The 18,972-nt window shown below is 40.4% G+C and overlaps 3 protein-coding genes across 3 annotated transcripts; 2 read left to right on the top strand and 1 right to left on the bottom strand.

The window, feature by feature from the left end:
- The first annotated feature begins 8,910 nt into the window (after nt 1-8,910).
- On the top strand, nt 8,911-9,804 carry LOC147459115 (uncharacterized). The gene is made up of 2 exons (XM_086511550.1): nt 8,911-9,054; nt 9,115-9,804. The coding sequence occupies exons 1-2, from the start codon at nt 8,911-8,913 to the stop codon at nt 9,802-9,804; spliced, it is 834 nt and encodes a 277-aa protein (XP_086367676.1).
- Nucleotides 9,805-9,963: 159 nt separating this feature from the next.
- LOC147459114 (uncharacterized) lies at nt 9,964-10,590 on the top strand. Its single transcript, XM_086511549.1, has 2 exons — nt 9,964-10,148; nt 10,230-10,590. Exons 1-2 carry the CDS (start codon nt 9,964-9,966, stop codon nt 10,588-10,590), a joined length of 546 nt encoding a protein of 181 aa, XP_086367675.1.
- Nucleotides 10,591-16,372: 5,782 nt separating this feature from the next.
- LOC147459113 (uncharacterized) lies at nt 16,373-18,523 on the bottom strand. Its single transcript, XM_086510450.1, has one exon. The coding sequence runs from the start codon at nt 18,506-18,508 to the stop codon at nt 16,829-16,831; it is 1,680 nt and encodes a 559-aa protein (XP_086366576.1). The 5' UTR covers nt 18,509-18,523; the 3' UTR covers nt 16,373-16,828.
- Nucleotides 18,524-18,972: the final 449 nt, after the last annotated feature.

The following is an 18,972-nucleotide window of genomic DNA, read 5'->3' as shown; positions in this document are numbered from 1 at the left end:
TGTCTTGCAAAAGGTCTAAGAAGGGTAGCACCAAGAAGAAATGGTTTGACATGGAATGTAATCAAGCCCGAAAACACTTGCTAAGATTGGATGCAATCAAAGACAAGGAAGTTTACTTGGAATGTTCACACACATACAAAGCACTTGTTCAAAAGAAGAGGAGAAGGTGGGAAGTCGAAAAACAACTGCTTTTAGCACAAGAGAAAGCACATGCATGTGGCAAGTTTTGGCAAAATCTAAAAGGCAAGCGCGTTGAGAGCTTTGGTGACTTGACTCTTGAGGATATGTATATGCATTGTAAGAATCTCTATGAGCAGCCCAATGTTGATAAGATGGAGTGTTGTAGCTCCCTTCCGTTTATGTCTCCCTTCTTTACCATTGAAGATGTATGCCGCGCGCTTGAGAAACTTGCTACTCGCAAGGCAGGTGACCTTCAAGGTGTCAAGGCTGAAATGATTAAATGGACAAGCAAGAAAACACGATATTGGATATGCGCATTAAAAACCTTGCACTTCAGTATGGCATGCCTCATGATTGGAGTGCAAATTGGATCAAACCTTTGCACAAAGGAGGAGATGTAAACAATGTGAACAACTATCGCACTATAATGGTTGGTTCTTTAATGGCAAAGTTATTTGGATGTATCATGGAGATGAAGATAAGTGAATGGGCTGAAAAGAATGGCAAGCGTGCACTTGGCCAAGCAGGTTTTCGAAAGCATCATAGCACTATTGATTACCTTGTCACTCTTCGAGTTCTTATGAAAGCGTCTCAATTGAAAGTAAAAAAGTTGTATTGTTGCTTTGTGGATTTCAAGAAAGCTTTTGACATGGTACCGCGAGGAAATCTTTGGAGACGTATGCAAAGCTTTCAAGTGCCGAGAGAATTTATGCATGCAGTCTTTCGCATCTACCAAAAAGTGATATGTCGATTACGTATGGGAGATGGAATTTCAGAATTTTTTGCAAGCACTATTGGTGTCAAACAAGGATGCCCACTTTCCCCAACTTTATGCAGCAAGAAGGCATAGAAGAGGTTAAGATTGGAAATGCGGTGATCATGCTTTTGCTTTATGCCGATGATGTAGTGCTCTTGGCACATACCTTAGAAGATGCACAAAAGCTTATGAGTGTCTTGGAACGCTTTTGCCTACATAGCGGGCTGATCGTGAATGGATCCAAAACCAAGGTTATGCTTGTAAAGACCCTCAATGATGAAAATGCATGCATTGTATATAACAATGAGAAACTTGAAGTGGTAGATCACTTCAAGTACCTTGGCCTTGAGGTTCCATCCAATCATAAATGGAAGGATTGTGCAATGCGTCGCTTGGAAGCCGGAAAGAGGGCCTATTATGGATTTGAGAACATGTGCAATGCAGGAGAGATCAAGTGTTGGGCTCTCAAAAAGTACCTCTTTGACACATTGGTGACACCGGTGCTTCTTTATGGAGTGGAGGTGTGGGGTGGAAGCATCGGGAAGTCTACTTGGAAAGAGTTTGAGAATGTCCAAAAGCGTTTTCTCACCAACTTTCTCCAAGTCAAGACACAAACACCCTACATGCTCTTACTTCTTGAGTCCGGATTGCTTCCCATTGAGGTCTTGGGCATGCAAAGGGTTGTGGAGTACATGCGTAAGACACAACGTAGCCCTTTGCATCGACTTCCTAGAATCGCATATGAAGCAAGTCAAATGGTTCAAAAGACATGCAAGAGCAAAATACTAAGTTCGGGGTGAATGCTTGATATCAAGAAATGGTTTGGAAGATGGGATGCATGTCACTTGGTCAAGGATGCGTCGATCGACTCCCAAGTTAATGAGGCCTTCTTACAACGCCAATGTATCACGGCTTGGGAGAAATCCGGAGGTTCTCGCTTCAGCCATTACACCACACACGTTGCCCCAAACTACAAATCTCTCTTCTTCTCGAAACGAGGTAACCGAACCCATTCCTACATCCTTGAGCCCATCCCGTTGAGTGCGATCCGCACCATTGCCTCCATTCGTCTTAGCTCCCATTCTCTACGCTGCGAGAGAGGACGTTGGGGCACTGGCGAGGAGTGTCATCGACTTTGCACCTTATGCCCTCGTCAAGTGCGAGAGAGTGAGTACCACACACTACTTGAGTGCTCAGCTTTTGACCACATTAGGTCCTCTTTTCCCCATATATTCAGCCATGATCTCTCCCTACATACCTTCCTCTCCCAACCACAATGTGGACTCTCTATTGCGATGCTCATTTCAGCCATTTTTGAGCATCGAGAGTCACTTATGAACTCCACTCACACCACGTGACATGTTCATTTGGTCCCATAGGTCATATTTGACCTCCCAGGATGATAATAGAACTCTCTCTCTCTCTCTCTCTCTCTCTCTCTCTCTCTCTCTCTCTCTCTCTCTCTCTCTCTCTCTCCAAAATTGCTTCTAAATAGAATTCAAAAGTATTCTCAAATGAAAAGAGATTGTTGGAATGCTAGATCCAACTTATGTTATCAACACCATGATGAAAATCCTCTTCTCTCTCTCTCTCTCTCTCTCTCTCTCTCTCTCTCTCTCTCTCTCTCTCTCTCTCTCTCTCTCTCTCTCTCTCTCTCTCTCTCTCTCTCTCCCCCCCCCTACATAAAATCAAAATTGTTTTTGAAATGAAATCAATCTTCTTAATGCTATATCAATCTCATGTAAGGTCGTCATTTTAAAATTTTCAAGTGGTCCCTCTGTACTCAAGCCCTTGATGATCAAATCGATCTGTGTGTGTGTGTGTGTGTGTGTGTTAAAGATGGAAAATTTGAATTGTTTAATCAAACGAAATTATGTGTGTGTGTGTGTGTGTGTGTATTCCCTCGGCATTAGGTAATTAATTTGACTTACTATGTCGTGTTAAGGGATTGTGTTATCTTTTGTGGCGTTATATTGTATGCGTCGATAATCTAGGTGAAAGGGCATCATCTCAATAAGGCACTTGGTTATATATTGTCCATGTGTGCTATATTGAGTTGATACATATGTTGGTGTTTGACATTCGTCATGCAATATTTGTCCATGTGTGTCATTATACCACAATGTTTTCCTTTAGAGCGTCTTCAAGATACACGTCTTCTTTTGATGATGCACCATGTTCTTTGGTGTTGTGCGTCACTGATGAAAACATGAACCATAGAGTTTGATGTTAAGTGATATCATTTCACTTGATTGCATCATCTAATGGCCTTAGGGAACATTCATGACACTGAATTTAGTGTTGTTCGCATCTAGAATTTATTTTCATAGATGTAAGGTCTGTAGTCGACGATGGTATGAGCTATTGATAATGTGTGAAATTGTATGCTTTCTCTCTCTCTCTCTCTCTCTCTCTCTCTCTCTCTCTCTCTCTCTCTCTCTCTCTCTCTCTCTCTCTCTCTCCCTTTGCACTTACAAGTTATTTGTTTTTGGAAGTGTGTATCGAAATCTATTAACAATTAAGGTCTTCTTTCTTAAATTAGAATGGCCACTCTTGAGGAGCAAAAGAAGGCTATGTAAAAAGCCCTGCGCATGTCCCTGTGTACCAAGGTTAGTGCACTCACAGTGAATGAGATTGCTCACACCTTGGGCATCCTATTCTCTAAGACCACCTTCTTAGAGGGGCGATAAGCACGATTTATCTTATTGAAGTGGACAAGACACGCTCGTGTATGTCCTCAATCATCGGCAACATGACAAAATGTGGCATTGATTTACATGATGGCTTGCCGCTTGGTGTGAACTTTGAAAGGCTGAAGGAATGGTACTTGCAATGGCGTGCACAGAAAGCAAAGACCAAGCAAGCTCGCGACATGTATGTACAATTTTTCCTCTCCAAGAAATTGAGAGCGGCCCAAGCTCATAGGGCCATTGCTGTGGAAGATAGAGAAATATTTATGGAAAATGCTCTTGCTAACAACTTGGATAGCACGCTTAGAAATTCTTAATGTACTTTTTCTATTGGTGTTGAGCATGATGCAATCTTGCCCCTTGCTACACTAGGGCGTGGATCTTATGGAGAATGCCAAAAAATGCAACTAAAGGGTATGTCCTTCTTTCCGAGAGGTACATTTTATGTTGCAAAAAGGTACTTGGGACCCCCTAAAATTCGCCTCAAGTCATTTGAAAAAGATTTGAGTGTGGATCTTATGCATAAAGGGATTATTCAAAGCATTGGAAATACACGACAAGTTCCATGGATAAGTATCTTCCCTTATTTCAATGGAGATTCCATTTGCAATATGCTCATGTCTCTTCCTTATGAGAAGGGAACTTATTTCAGAATTATAAGAAAGCTTCAAGGAGATGGCCGAGGGATTCATAGAGGTTCTGATCCAGTATTGTTTGAAGCTAAAATGTGCCTCATTGAGACCTTTTGTAACAATGCACCATCTCTCATTCATGCTATGGTGCAGACAATAGCTTTTGCTCATAACAAAGGTGTGCTACATTGTGACTTGCATCCACGAAATGTTGTGCTAGATTTCACCCAGGATCACCAACCTCGCATTGGTATCATTGACTGGGGTTTGGCCATGAGACTGGGTTACGAGAAGCGTGTGTCCCAGACTCCACATACGAAGGATCATGACTTGAGACCATGGCTGGCTCCAGAGCTGATGGGAATCGATGATGAAGATGTCTACACAAAAGGTGTTGATGTATATGCTTTATCTTGGATGATTTTGCAATTTTTCACTTTTTATGAAGAGTTTGCTTCACTCCATGAGACCGGTTGGGAGGATACTGATGCAGCAAGTCAAATACAACACATTTCTTTCATTATGAGAGCAGACTATTTCTGATTTAGTGAAAGAAAGTCATTGGTGGACCTTGATAAGAAGCTCCATCGTATGCGTTTGGATCCTTCCAAGTGTTTAAGGCCATTGACAGAAATGATGGTAGCTTTTTTTTAGGATCTTAGAAAATGCTTTAGGGGATTCAAGGAAATAAAGTATCTAAGTCTATTATGTAAGGTAGCCTGGGTAGCTTGGGAGTCAACAAAATGTTTTAGAGTTTCATACTAGATGAGCTTTTGTTATGTAAGCTAGCCTCCTGAGTTTGGAAGGAATTTGGAGCTTTCATTTAAAAGTTCTCTCTCTCTCTCTCTCTCTCTCTCTCTCTCTCTCTCTCTCTCTCACACACACACACACACACACACACACACACACACACACACATAAACACACAAACACACACATTACATAAAAGCACAATAACTATATCTACTCTGTGTGTGTGTGTGTGTGTGTGTGCGCGCGCGCGCGTGCGTACAAAAGTGTTTTTGAAATGAAATCAATATTTTTAAAGCTATATCAAACTCATCTAGGTTCGTCATCCTAATGTTCCAAGTGGTTCATCTTCACTAAACTCCTTGATGAAAATCTCTCTCTCTCTCTCTCTCTCTCTCTCTCTCTCTCTCTCTCTGTGTGTGTGTGTGTGTGTGTGTGTGTGTGTGTGTGTGTGTGTGTGTGTGTGTGTGTGTGTTGTAGATAGGAAAACTGAATTTTTTGACTTGGTTGTATCATCCAATGGATTTAGGGACATCCATGCACTAAATTCGGTGTAGTTTGCTCTTCTAGAATTTACTTTCAATGTTGTAAGATTGGAAATCGATGATGGTATGTGCTATCAATAATGTATGACATTGTGTGCTTTCTCAAGATCTCTCTCTCTCTCTCTCTCTCTCTCTCTCTCTCTCTCTCTCTCTCACACACACACACACACACACACACACACACACACACACACACTCATGATTGTGCTATTACTAAGAATGTGTTTCTATTAGGATATGTCTACAAAAGGTGCCACATATATGAGCGTAATTGAAGACCTTGAAAATGATCAATTGACCAATGGAAAGCTTCCACTTGCACACAATCGATGCCCCCACCATAAGCATCATAGAGTGATAGCAAAACGTGATTTTCCAAAACATCCGAAACTTCCTCAGAAGAGCACAAGGGTCTTTCTTCCTCGAAAGGCAAAGGAGTTGCCTAAAGATATCTATGTTGGGTATAAATATGCTTTGGGACATTGTTAGCATAAAAGGTTAGCGATGCCTTTAAATTAGCGTTTCAAGGAGGAATAGTATAGCACTTTTGGCCTAGATAGAGAGCAGTCATGATTTTCATTGATACTTGCAAGTATGTTGACATACCCAAAAAAAAAAGTAAAATGCTTCATATAGAAATATCCCCCCCCCCCGCTCTCTCTTTATCTTTGTCCCTTCCTCAATGTGTATATGTGAATTTTGTTTCAAATTTGTAATGGGTTTATACACTTTCTTAACCCTTTTGGGTATATAGAATCAATGCACATTTTTTCTTGCTCTCATATGTCTGCTATTATCTCCCTATCTATCCTTAAGTGAAACTCTCTCTCTCTCTCTCTCTCTCTCTCTCTCTCTCTCTCTCTCTCTCTCTCTCTCTCTCTCTCTCTCTCTCTCTCTCTCTCTCTCCAAGATCCTAATAACCAATTTGTAAATTTTTTCATCTTGCAACAGATAATGGAGATTAACAATAGCACGTCTTTGGTTATTGGCAATGACTAGTCAGCCACTACCAACTTAGATAATAGCCCATCTCTTTTGCTAACAATGTTGGAAACTGAAATAACACCTAAAAGTGTTCTAGTGGCAAAGGGACTTGCAAGGAAGCTTCCTGCAATGCTTACTACATGTAGGGTGGAAAAACATTGCAACAAAAATCCATCAAGCTCATCTCGAATAGTGAAGTCAACCAAGATAGCGACTACAATTGAAGGAACTTCTATGAATCATGTAACAATGACACGTAGACACGCTGCTAAGCGTCGTGGAAAAATTATTCCCTTCATGGCTCCAAGTAAACGCATCATTAAGTCCTTACAGGAAATACATTCTTCTTGTATTAGATTTGAAGATAAGCATGATGCTTCTATGGACACTATTTCAACTTGATAGGCTCCATGGAAGTCGAAGGCGGATATTTGTGGAATATCCGAGAAGAGATAAGTCAAATAAAGAGCAATGCAACGAGAAACCATAGCCACATCCAAGCATAGATAGTTCGCGTATAGAAGACACAAGACCAAATTCTAAAACTTCTTGATGATCTTTATAGTAAAACAAATGAAGATTATGTGAATGTATTGGATAGCATTGTTCCTCAAATAAGGAGTACTACAAATAAGCTGAATGCTGTAGCAAATAGATATAGTGTAGGTGTATGTGAGATAAGAGCAACCGTAAACAAGATGAATGCCATAATCAGGTGGATGGTGATTAAAGAAAACCGAGTGAGAGGTTGGCAGTATGTAGCACCACGTGGTAGAGAGATTGATTGCAGCTATTATGCCCGGTCATGGGGACGAAATGACCGTCGGCCATCATGACATCTTAATCGACTCAGTACACGGAGGACTGAAAAGAATCTCTAACACACACAGAGCATATATTTCATTGTTGTATGTACTCCTATTTCCACGGGGTGAAGATGAATGGAATATTTCTATGGGGCCAAGTTAAAAAGATTATTATGCATATCGGCTTCAAGTAAGGGATGAAAATATACAGTGCCTCCTACAAGGGAGTAGACTCCTCCAACAATAATTTGTACATCCATATAGCTCAATGGAAGAGTCTAGGTTATTGTGGGTGAGAAATCACCAAGACACACTTCGGGCTGAATCATATGCAGGTTTGGTGGATATGGTTGGAACAAGAGATGGAGTCGAGAGAATCATTGGTAGGCAAAACGGCCAACGGATAGTCTTACAATCTTCATTCATAGTAGGGCCAAGATATATGCTTCAGTTATGTCAGGACTCTATGGCTATAGTGCAAAAGAAACAAAAACCTGATTTATTCATAACATTCACTTGTAATCACTGGGGAGAGATACAAGATGAGTTATTGCCAGAACAAGATACTTCAGATCGTCCGGGTTTGGTGAGCAAAGTATTCTACCAAAAGTTTAGGGATATGATGTCTCTACTGATTAAGAGGTCAGTGTTTAGAGATGTAGTAGGTCACGTGTCTGTAATCGAGTTTCAAAAGAGAGGTCTACCCCATGCACATATTTTTTTGATTCTTGCAAGCAGATTTAAGCCTATGGAATTAGCTGACTATGATAGGTTGGTTTGTGCATAACTTCCTGATAAGCAATCCTTCCCTGAGCTATATGAGATAATTTGTCGCTCTAATGTACACGGCCCCTGTGGTACTGAGTATCCCCAATGTCCATGTATGAGAGAAGGAAAGTGTAGGTTCAAGTACCCTCGAAAGTCTTTTGCTTCCACGACGCTTGATAGCAATGGGTATCCCACATACATGAGAAGGGATGATGGAAAGTATGTGATTGTAAAGGGAAAGAAGTTAGACAACCAATGGGTGGTGCCTTACAATCCATTTCTTTCAATGAGATATAAAGCACACATCAACGTTGAAGTGTGCTCTACAATTAATGCTGTGAAGTATTTGTACAAGTACTTATATATTGGGCATGATCGAGCAACCATTGTGATGCAAGGTGGGGAAGGTATTGTTGACAAGATAAAAAGGTACCTTGATGCACGCTATGTGTTCTCATCTGAGGCAATATGGAGAATCGTTGGTTTTGACATGCACTATGAAAATCCATCGGTACAAAGATTGCATGTCCACCTTCCCATGAAAAACACTGTGACCTTTCAAGACACGACCTACTTAGAGAAATTCTGAGGAACGATGGTAACAAAAGAAAAACACTAACATAATGGTTTTCCATAAATCAAATTGAACCTACTGCACACAATCTTTGTTACATAGACTTCCCAGAAAGATGGGTTTGGAATAAAGATAAAAAATGTTGGACTGCACATAAGAAAGGTGATTGCATTGGTCGAATACACAATGTAGTCCCATCTGTTGGAGACTTGTACTACTTACGAATGCTACTTACTGTATGCAAGGGTAGCACTTCATTTGAAGATCTCCAGACTGTTGATGGTTTCACTTATCCCACCTTCAAGGATGCTTGCAATGCTAGAGGGATGCTACAAAGTGATGAGGAATGGATGATGTGCTTGAAAGAGGCAAGTTTTATCCGAATTGGACCACAGTTGCGTGAGATTTTTGCAATCATACTTGTGTAGTGTGCACCAGTCTCTCCCGAGCTGCTATGGACAAAGTTCTCCATACATTTTTTTGAGGACTATTTTCATGTGCTAACAACTCATGGTCATGATGATGATTTGTCCAATCAGGCAATGATACAGGCTTTGACAAGCTTGGATAATTTGTTGAGGGTACATGGAAAGAGCTTGGGTGACTTTCCTAGCATGCCACAAATTGATAGATCACAATTGCAAATGCTTGAGAATAGTTTGCTTCAAGAGGAGAGAATGCTTGATGTACACGAGCAATCAAAGTTAGCCTCGAAGATGGAGAGATTATTAAATGTAGGTCAATGCCATGCTTATCGTACAGTTGTAGAGGCTGTTGAACAAAATAGGGAACGTACATTCTTCTTGGATGGGCCTGGGGGATCAGGAAAAAATTTTGTATATAATACCTTGCTCTCTCGATTACAAGGCCAACAAAAAATTGCACTAGCTTGTGCATCGTCTGGAATTTTTGCATTGCTTCTCACTAATGGAAGAACTGCTCATTCACGATTCAAAATACCTATAGAGGTTAATAGCCACTCTACATGTAATGTGAAGGTCACTAGCAATATTGCAGAACTACTAAATCAAACCACTTTGATTGTATGGGACGAGGCCCCCATGATCCATAGACATGCTTTTGAGGCTTTTGATAGAACGTTGCGAGACATCATGTAGAAAGATGTTTTGTTTGGAGGCAAGACACTATTGTTGGGAGGTGACTTTAGACAAATTTTTCCAGTTGTTCCAAAGGGGCGACGTGAGGACATAGTGGGGGCCTCGTTGTGCAATTCAAACATATGAAAACAAATAGAGGTTTTGAAATTGACAGAAAACATGCGTTTGGTGGACTCCGCCATAATTCAGACAGAAAGAGTCTTTGCAACATGGGTACTTGACATTGGCAATGGTAATGTGCATGCAGATGCTGACAATGACGATGTCATCATTCTCGCTAACAATATGCTTTTGGAAGGAAATTCTATTGAAAATTTGATTGATCACATATATGGGAGCATGTCGTATGTTGATAATTTTGCTAACTTCTTCAAAGAGCGAGGAATTCTTGTGCCAAAGAATAATTAACTTGATATGATAAACAGTCTTGCTTTGATACGGCTACCAGGTGTAAGCAAAGAGTACCTGAGTGCAGACTCCGTGTGTTCAAATGAGGACCAAATTCACCACTTATATACACTTGAGTTTCTAAATACCTTAGATCTTGGGGGTGGATATCCACCACATGTACTCAAATTAAAAGAAAATTCCCCAATCATGTTGTTGCGTAATTCGGATGGGAGGTGTGGTTTGTGCAATGGTACAAGGCTTATATGTAGAAAACTCTATGGTAGAGTTTTAGAAGTAGAGATAATCACAGGAAAGAATGATGGGGATATTGTGCTGATACCACGGATTGATTTTGTCACCACAAGCTCCTTGGGTCTTCCTTTTGAAATGAGATGACGACAATTCCCTTTCAAGGTTGCATTTGGAATGAATATCAACAAGGTAGAGGGGCAAACACTTGGAATCTTGGGACTATATTTGGCATCACTAGTTTTTAGCTGGACAGTTGTATGTGGCTATGTCTCGTGTAAGATCTTCAAATGCCATCAAGGTTGTGGTTAACAATAGAAAGTTACAAAGTAATGATGGGGTTTTATCAGCTTCTGCAAGGACTCCGAATATTGTTTACAAAGAGGTGTTGCAATTGACAACAGGATGATCTTTGTATGTTGCTGTCTCCTTGGAATAGTGAATTATTTGTATTCATTTCATAGCTTAACAATTCCTCACAAATAATGACATTTCCATGTTCTTATTGCCTTTTCTTTCTTGTGATGGCAGATGTATCCTCGACGTGCCATTTCATATGTTGTAGGTCGTGCACCTCAAATGGTTCAAAGTAATTTTGCTTGTGTGCATATGTTGACAATGGTTCTTACTCTTATCATCGCCACATACATTTTTCTTTGTCATTTTTTAGATCCCCTTCGTTTGCGTGGACACGCATCTGCAAATACAGTGGTTCATGGTTTGGAGAACTCTGGTGTTTTAGGGTAATATATAGTCTTTGTTATTGTAGCATTAGCCATAGAATTGTTTCAATAAGTGTGCCAACTAACAATTTTTATTTTTTATGCAGGCAATGTTGCACATGTTCACATGTATTTATTGGCCTGTACGAGTTATCATTATACCTTGGGCAATTGTCATCTTTTACACTTGGATATTATCATGTTGCATTTGAACACAATGAGAATGGTGGCCAAATAGTTGCCACAATTTGGTTTGTTGGCTTCCAACTTCTTATCAATGCAACGCTCCGCTTTATATGCTTTGATGAGCAATACCAACTTAGGGTTTTTACTCGAGTCGATACACCACGCCAAATACGTTATCATTTGGTAGAATTTGGACCTTGGACGTTTAGAGCACGTACTAGAATTTGTAGGAGACTACGATTTTGAGTTATTAGTATAAGGTTATGGTATTTGAAGAATGTAGTAGCAAGGATGCTTGGTGCAAATGCTTTCATTGCACCTTCACTTTTAGTTGAAACAAATAATTGATATTTGATTGTCCATGGTCATGCCAATTGTTGTTTGAAATAGATTTTGAGTCAAATTGTGTTTATTGATTGTAGTGATGAATCTCTCAAGTGTGATAGGTAGTCCCAAACTATGCTAACTGTGAAGCGGCCCATAGAAAAATATGCAAAGACTTCTTCCATATTAAAAAGGCAGGTCAACCTTTAAAAGGAGGCATTAAATTGGGAAATGAGTAAAATGTATATCGAAAAGCCATCTTGACTCCCATGATTAGTTTTGGATTCATCTTGCTCTCTCGCTCTCTCTCTCTCTCTCTCTCTCTCTCTCTCTCTCTCTCTCTCTCTCTACAATAAAGAGAGAGATAGAGGGGGGGTTGCATAATGAAAAGAGGACATATATTTTATATTAAAATCAGGATTCTTCTATGGACGTAAAGGACCTATGTGCCCCTTAGAGAGTGAGAGAGAGGGTTGGATAATGAAAAGAGGACATATATTTTATATTAAAATCAAGATTCTTCTATGGACGTAAAGGACCTATGTGTCTCTGAGAGAGAGAGAGAGAGAGAGAGAGAGAGAGAGAGAGAGAGAGAGAGCTACTATACCCCCAAGAAAAAGCTCGGGAGCAAGACATTACGATTCAAAATCGCAATGAAAGAGTCGCAATGAGTTGAAAATGAGGTCACAAACAACTATCATTTGAGAAATATTCTTGTTTTGCCGCGAAGCGGCCAAAGAAAAGTGGGATAGACCGACCGGTAGGCCAGTCTGTAACACTAGTGTGTATGTATGTGTGTGTGTGTGTGCGCGCGTGCGTGTGCGCGTGCGTGTGTGTGTGTGTGCATATATATATATATATATATATATATATATAATATATATATATATATATATATATATAATATATATATATATATATATATATATATATATATATATATATATATATATATGTATGTATGTATGTATGTATGTATGTATGTATGTATGTATGTATGTATGTATGTATATGTATGTATATATATATATATACATATATATATATATGTATGTATGTATATGTATGTATATATATATATATATACATATATATATATATATGTATGTATGTATATATATGTATATATATATATATACATACATACATATATATATATATGTGTGTGTGTGTGTGTGTATGTATGTATGTATGTATGTATGTGTATATGGTGTCTTCGAGGAAGAGGATGAAGCGTGACAAAGGGGTGGATGTGGGTGCAGATATAGAGGTTGTGGAAGCGTCCATGTCTAGCCTGGGGCGTAGATAGAGAGTGGAGGAGCTCAAGAGTTGCAAAAGTGAAAATAATGAATGAGTTATGCGACCCCCCTTTTATAATGGTCCCTTTTTTAAAGACATTAAAAATAATAAAAAAGAGGTACACATGATCTCTCATCTCAATGTGAAAATTTATATTCAAAGACATGATTTGCCGAAGCAAATCATGTTGATTACATCGGGGATCGTTTTCAAAATTGCAAGAGTTACAAAGTTATAAGAGCGATAGCATAGTTCCATCCATCCCCCAGTCCTCCTCGGCCTTCAATTTGTCTTCCATTCTCTTCTCAATATGTGGACATTCACTACAATAAGCATCCAATGATTTACAAACTATGATGTATTGAAAATGTGGTGGAAGGATTCTCACCTTGTGACCTTGTAAACGAAATTGTGCTTGTTGAAGGGCCTCAAAACCCATAATAACCAAATATTCTCGCACATTACTGAGAATCCAATGCTTGTTCACTTGGAATGCCTCTCCAAAGCATCTTTGGGCATCTTCATTGCAATGTCAAAGCTTGAAATAGCACCGTCTACACTCTGTAAGGGAGTCCACACTCCAAGCTTGCACATCCAACGATCATAGTGAAATCGTATGTACAAGGAGGTGCGGGATTTCAAATAGCGCATTCCAATACCTGAAGCTCCAACCTTACAACGGTACCGGTCCTAATTGTGCATGCCCTCCACAAAACCCGAGTCATCTTCTAAAAGCCTTTCTAATTCCTCATAATGCACATCTTTACATACAAGCATTGTGGTAGTCTCCACAAATCTAAACTCTTTAAAAACGTGCACAAAACAGTAAATAGGCAAACATCAACTCAAGCCAATAGATCTAGAAGCTTTAGAGTATTTCAAAGAGTTTTTGACATCTATTATCATCTTTTGCTTGAAAGATGCTACCGACCACAAATCTAGCACCAGCCACTGCATACTTAATAAGGAAGTTACTTTGATGGGTTCAAGCATTCCAAACTCTTGTGTAGAAGTAGGCACAATATAGGAGTGAGAATAGAAGAAAATCCTTCTTTGAACCAATTTGGTTGGACAAAGATGTGCGAACATTGTTGCTCCAATATCCGCATCTATAACATTGAATGTGCCGGAGAGACTATGTAGTGGCTGCTCCTCCACCAACGTGGATGGAAATATAACTATAAATGCATGGCAAATCTTAAGTATGAATCCATAATAACATTACATTGTGATTTTACACCTAGCTTTGTATTCTCAAAACATGTACTTACAATGTGTTGGAAATCGAGGTGGTTGTTGCAATTGCATGCTTGACATTGAGAAAACATGTTGCACAATGGCTACAGTCCCCTTGTCTTTGCGGTTCTTGAAGCCAAGGAGCTTTCCTTTCCAATGATGATCTAAGTTTGCACGATTTCGCACACGATGAGGGCCAATAGCAAATGGTTCCATGTATACCCAAGCACCTTTGGTGAACTCTTGTGGCATCCACTCATCATCTATACCTCTAGTGTTATGGCATGCGAGTGATGTGACCTCATCCTTTGGTCGCCTTTGCGAAGTAGAGTTGGCCATGGTTGAACAAAGAAAATTAGGAGGAGGAGCAGGACCTTGCTTGTTGCTATAATGTAGGTGGGATAAAGTGATAGGAGAAGGTGGTTAGCCCTTGCTTGGTGTGACAATGGGAGGAGAAGGTGGATAACCCTTGCTTGGTGTGGCAATGGAAGGTGGTAGGGTAGAAGAGAGGAGCTTCCTTGCTGCAACAATGGAGATGGTGTAGAGAGAGAGTGTTGGAGTAGAGGATGAGTGTGATGGTTGCAACCAAGGAGGGGTTGGAAAAGGGGTTCTAGAGAGAGAAAATCACTTTTTGCCTAAGGACTACTTTCCTATTGGTTACTACCTCCTTGCTTCTCCAACCATTCCATCTGAGTTTCCATTTCACTGGTGGCCTGTGCTACTGGACCTGCAGTACCCTTAGACTTCAAGGGGCAATCCTTTGCGAAGTGTCCAAAGTTGTTGCATTCAAAGCATGCTCCAAAGTATGTTCCAAAGTTGAGCGGAATAAAAACTAGCCCAACTCCGACATTGATAACCATGATCTTAGGTGGCGTTTTAAACACATCTCAGCCTATACAAACCCTGTTTGAGGATCTGCCAAACCCTCTCTTGCTAGGTATAAATAAGGGAGTGCTTAGTTGACTAGCGAGTATCTTGAGATTATCCCACAGCTAGCTAGGCAGACCCACAAACTCAACCCAGACCGGATGAAACCCTTATAGAGATTCAGCTGAGTCGAACACTGGCTCCCAAGGTACCACACAGACCGTAGTCCTATTAAAAACTAGGGGACCTTTGTCGAGGATCTTTTTCACATCTGAGGCCTCTTTGAATCTCACTGAACAAAACCCTTTAGCTGGTATTTGGGTAGAATCCCGAACAGGTTTGAGATGATTCAATGGCCCATCAAACACCTTCCTTAATAAAACACCTTTATTGGGGAAAAAAACAATGGCGTATAAGCTACATTTTGTAGCTTATGGTCTCGTAATGAATTCATAGATGAATATATATCTAGGCTACATACTTTTATTTATGTTGCAAAACATAATGCATTGGGTGTGGACAACATGACAACATAAAACAATGTATTTTTAAAAGCTTCCATCTATAAAAAATCACCTATTGACTTTACTTCGTTCTAGGGAGTCATGCAAACAATGACAACGATCATGTTGCTACCAATGACTATTGCTTCATAGTCCAAAACTTTGTTATCGTGAAACAATAGTGGTTGACATGAAGCGGCCGTGGTAAGAGTTTGCAAGACTCACTAAAGGAGGGTCATGCAAACTCATAATATTTGTGCACATGCATAGGGAGCACATGTGTAGCTACATAATATTTGTACACATTCACATACAATTTCACAATTTTGAAAACATATACTTTCTACAAATTAAAAGCACACAAAGCTAGACAATCAAAGACAATTACACACATATATATACAAAGAAAGAAATAATTTAATTCCCCATACGCATGAAGCTTATTTAACCCCCTTTTTATTAAAAGCCATTGTCTTGGATTTTAATAAAAGGGGAGCTTGCCTCCTCTCTCTCTCTCTCTCTCCCTGTAGTTCTCTCTCCTCGCCTTCTATCTCCTGTTCTCTCTCCTCTCTCATCCACATAGAGAGGTCTCATCTCTCCTAGCCCCTACCTTCCACACCATCGCCTCCCAACAGAGAGACTACCGCACCCTCTCAATAGAGAGAGAGAGAGAGAGAAAGAGAGAGAAAGGGGGGTCCACATGTCAAGCGTGCAACAAGGAGAGTTTTATATATATATATATATATATATATATATATATATATATATATATATATATAGCTACTAACATAATATGGCGGAAGGGGGAGCCCTTTCTACGTGTCGCAATCTGCGACCTGAAGGCTAAAGTTCAAAACTAAGAAAGCCCCTTTGCACGCGATAAAAGAGGGAGAGAGAGAGGCCGCGTACTAGTGTATATATAACTTTTAAGCCATCCTTAAGGTGGTAACATCTTATATTTTCATGATGTTGGAACTTGGCACCCTATTTATGTACATACATGTATAATTTGTGTGGCTAGAATCTAGATGATAATGATATTTGGGAGATGACGGACACGCTTTCTAAATTTGGGCATGGGCTTGAATATACCGACCTTGGAGACGAAGTCATGCAGGTTGGCGCCTTGCACGATCAAACAACGAGATGGCCGTCGTTGGGAGAACACCAAATAAACGTCGAGGCGATCGGCATGCTTAATCTGGCGGGCAATTAGCACAGCAGGCCGTGTGTCAATTTGGCTACTATTTATACATCTCTGGATTGCTGAAATTTCCACGCGATCGCCCACAAGACATTGGGAAATGGCGCTAGCCTTGAATATATACGTCTCAGATTGAGTGAGATCCATGTGCAAGCACGATGACAAATCAATAGGGCAGGCAGCTCAATATCATCATCTCCACTAATTTGTCCACAATTTGTATTATATTCATGCACTGTGAATTGCACCTTCACATATTTCAGCTCTCCTCTCATCTCCATCCTATCATCCTCCATCACATTAAACTCTATGCCTAGATCATTTGCTCCCTCTGGTGCCACCGCTGTCACCGTGCTCCACAATACCGGTTGCCATGTGTGTCGCCGCTCCTCAGTTATATACTGTTTATCCTTCATTTCAAGCGCTCCATTGACGCAAAACACCGCCTTTGCCAGACCTGCCTGACCTTGCCTCTTGAAGAACTCTATAGTTGATGCCTCCAAATTCACATCCTTTTGTGCCACAAAATCCTTCACCCCTGCTAATGCCAAAATGCTGTTCACTTTATCTCCCCTATGCTTGCTATCACGCGCACTGCATATGCATAATACTCTATACATCGTTGGAAACTCCAAGCATGTCCAATGCAAATTTTGTATAACCTCCCATGTGCACACATTCCACACATATGCTTTCCTCCACATCCAGTTTGATTCCACTATTACATCATCATCAGCATCATTTGGTATTGAAAGAACCTTCTCTGCAAGGTTCAAACACACGGAACATAACACTCTGTGTATTTCCTTGACAAACTCAAAAAACCTTTCCTCTTCCAAAATTTTGATTGTGCTAGAGTCATCCCCGTACCATTGAGCTATCTTCTCCTCAAACTCCTCCATAATCTGGCAATCACCCAAAGGGCCCTCTCGCACACAGTATCGCCTGCATTTTGACAAAGCCGCCTCTTGCAATGTCCATACTCTGGTGTGCCAACGGCAACAAAGCTCATTAAAATACTTACTGCTCCCAACAGGCGCCATGGGATTCCCTATATAATGCAAAAATATAACTGTATCATTTGCATTTGCATATATCCAGCCCATGTGTTTGATGGTTTCGTTTACTTCATCTTCATCGTGTTGTGAGATGCATACCCCATCATGCCAAGCATACTTCACCTCTGCTTTGCTCAAAATGTCACACATTCTCAAGATGTCATTCAGAGCTCTCTTGTGTTTTTCATGACCTGCCACCCCTACTAGTGATGAAGCATCATCATGATGTGGGCACGGCTCATTAGAGCAGCGTGGGCGTTCGTTTGCAGAGCACTCCGACGCACATGGGCAGTCAAAAACCTTATATATATCCATGCCATAAGTGTGGGAGATGGCAGTGTAGCCCACTTGCTGCACAGTACCTGCATCAGCCCAATAATCAATGAGCACGACACGCCGCCGTCCTTGCCTGCACGTGGCATCAATGTCAATCAGTCGCAACAATTGAGGGTGTTGCAACCTTGCCCTTGTCAGAAACTCCTGTCTCAAGCGGGCATGCTCTGCTTTCCGAGAAACGTTCCATTCGTTGCAAGTGTCACCACTTTTTAGAAATATTGCCTTAAATTTGGAGTAATTTCTGCGTCGCTGTTCTATGTGGTTCCGGTGCCATTGAGCAAAGGAGTGATTAGTTAATTCAATCAAGCGACGGTTAAGTTGGATGCACATTTCATGAGTGAAGGGAAGATACAAGATATAGCTGGCATTCTGATTTTGTGTTACTGTGTTGGAATCTGCTATAAAGTCAAGAGTGCTTCTATGTGAGACATTAAGACACTCTTGAATTGCACATGAGGGAATGGGGGGGAGGTGTTGATTTTGCTTCATTTGAGAGAGGTGTGCATGTATATGTGAGACCAGTTGGAGATGTATGGGCAGGCTCTCAATATGACCTCCAAACATGAAGTACAATCGAGTTGTCATGAGGTTGAAAATGAAGACTACTTGGTTGCAAACCATGGTAAAGGAAAAAAAAACTAGTGAAATATGTGAGAAAAGAGTTCAAAAATCGTTCAAATTTTAAATTTATGCTAGTATTTCCGGTTCGCTTCTTTGTGGGAAGGAAACTCAATCGACGACCGTTTAATAAAAAAGACTTTCCTGAGTATGTGCCTACGATTTTCATAAAATCG

Source organism: Adiantum capillus-veneris, chromosome 4 (genome assembly GCF_014529385.1).
Source record: "Adiantum capillus-veneris isolate H3 chromosome 4, ASM1452938v2, whole genome shotgun sequence".
In the NCBI taxonomy this organism is placed as follows: Eukaryota; Viridiplantae; Streptophyta; class Polypodiopsida; order Polypodiales; family Pteridaceae; genus Adiantum; species Adiantum capillus-veneris.
This window is presented reverse-complemented; position numbering and strand designations above follow the sequence as displayed.

Bases quoted from the DNA above. Each gene is read 5' to 3' on its own strand.
- LOC147459115 (XM_086511550.1), top strand. From the start codon at position 8,911: ATGCTACTTACTGTATGCAAGGGTAGCACTTCATTTGAAGATCTCCAG. The intron at 9,055-9,114 runs GCAAGTTTTATC...ATACTTGTGTAG, and splicing joins GGATGATGTGCTTGAAAGAG to TGTGCACCAGTCTCTCCCGA.
- LOC147459114 (XM_086511549.1), top strand. From the start codon at position 9,964: ATGCGTTTGGTGGACTCCGCCATAATTCAGACAGAAAGAGTCTTTGCA. The intron at 10,149-10,229 runs GTATGTTGATAA...TATGATAAACAG, and splicing joins CACATATATGGGAGCATGTC to TCTTGCTTTGATACGGCTAC.
- LOC147459113 (XM_086510450.1), bottom strand. From the start codon at position 18,508: ATGTGCATCCAACTTAACCGTCGCTTGATTGAATTAACTAATCACTCC.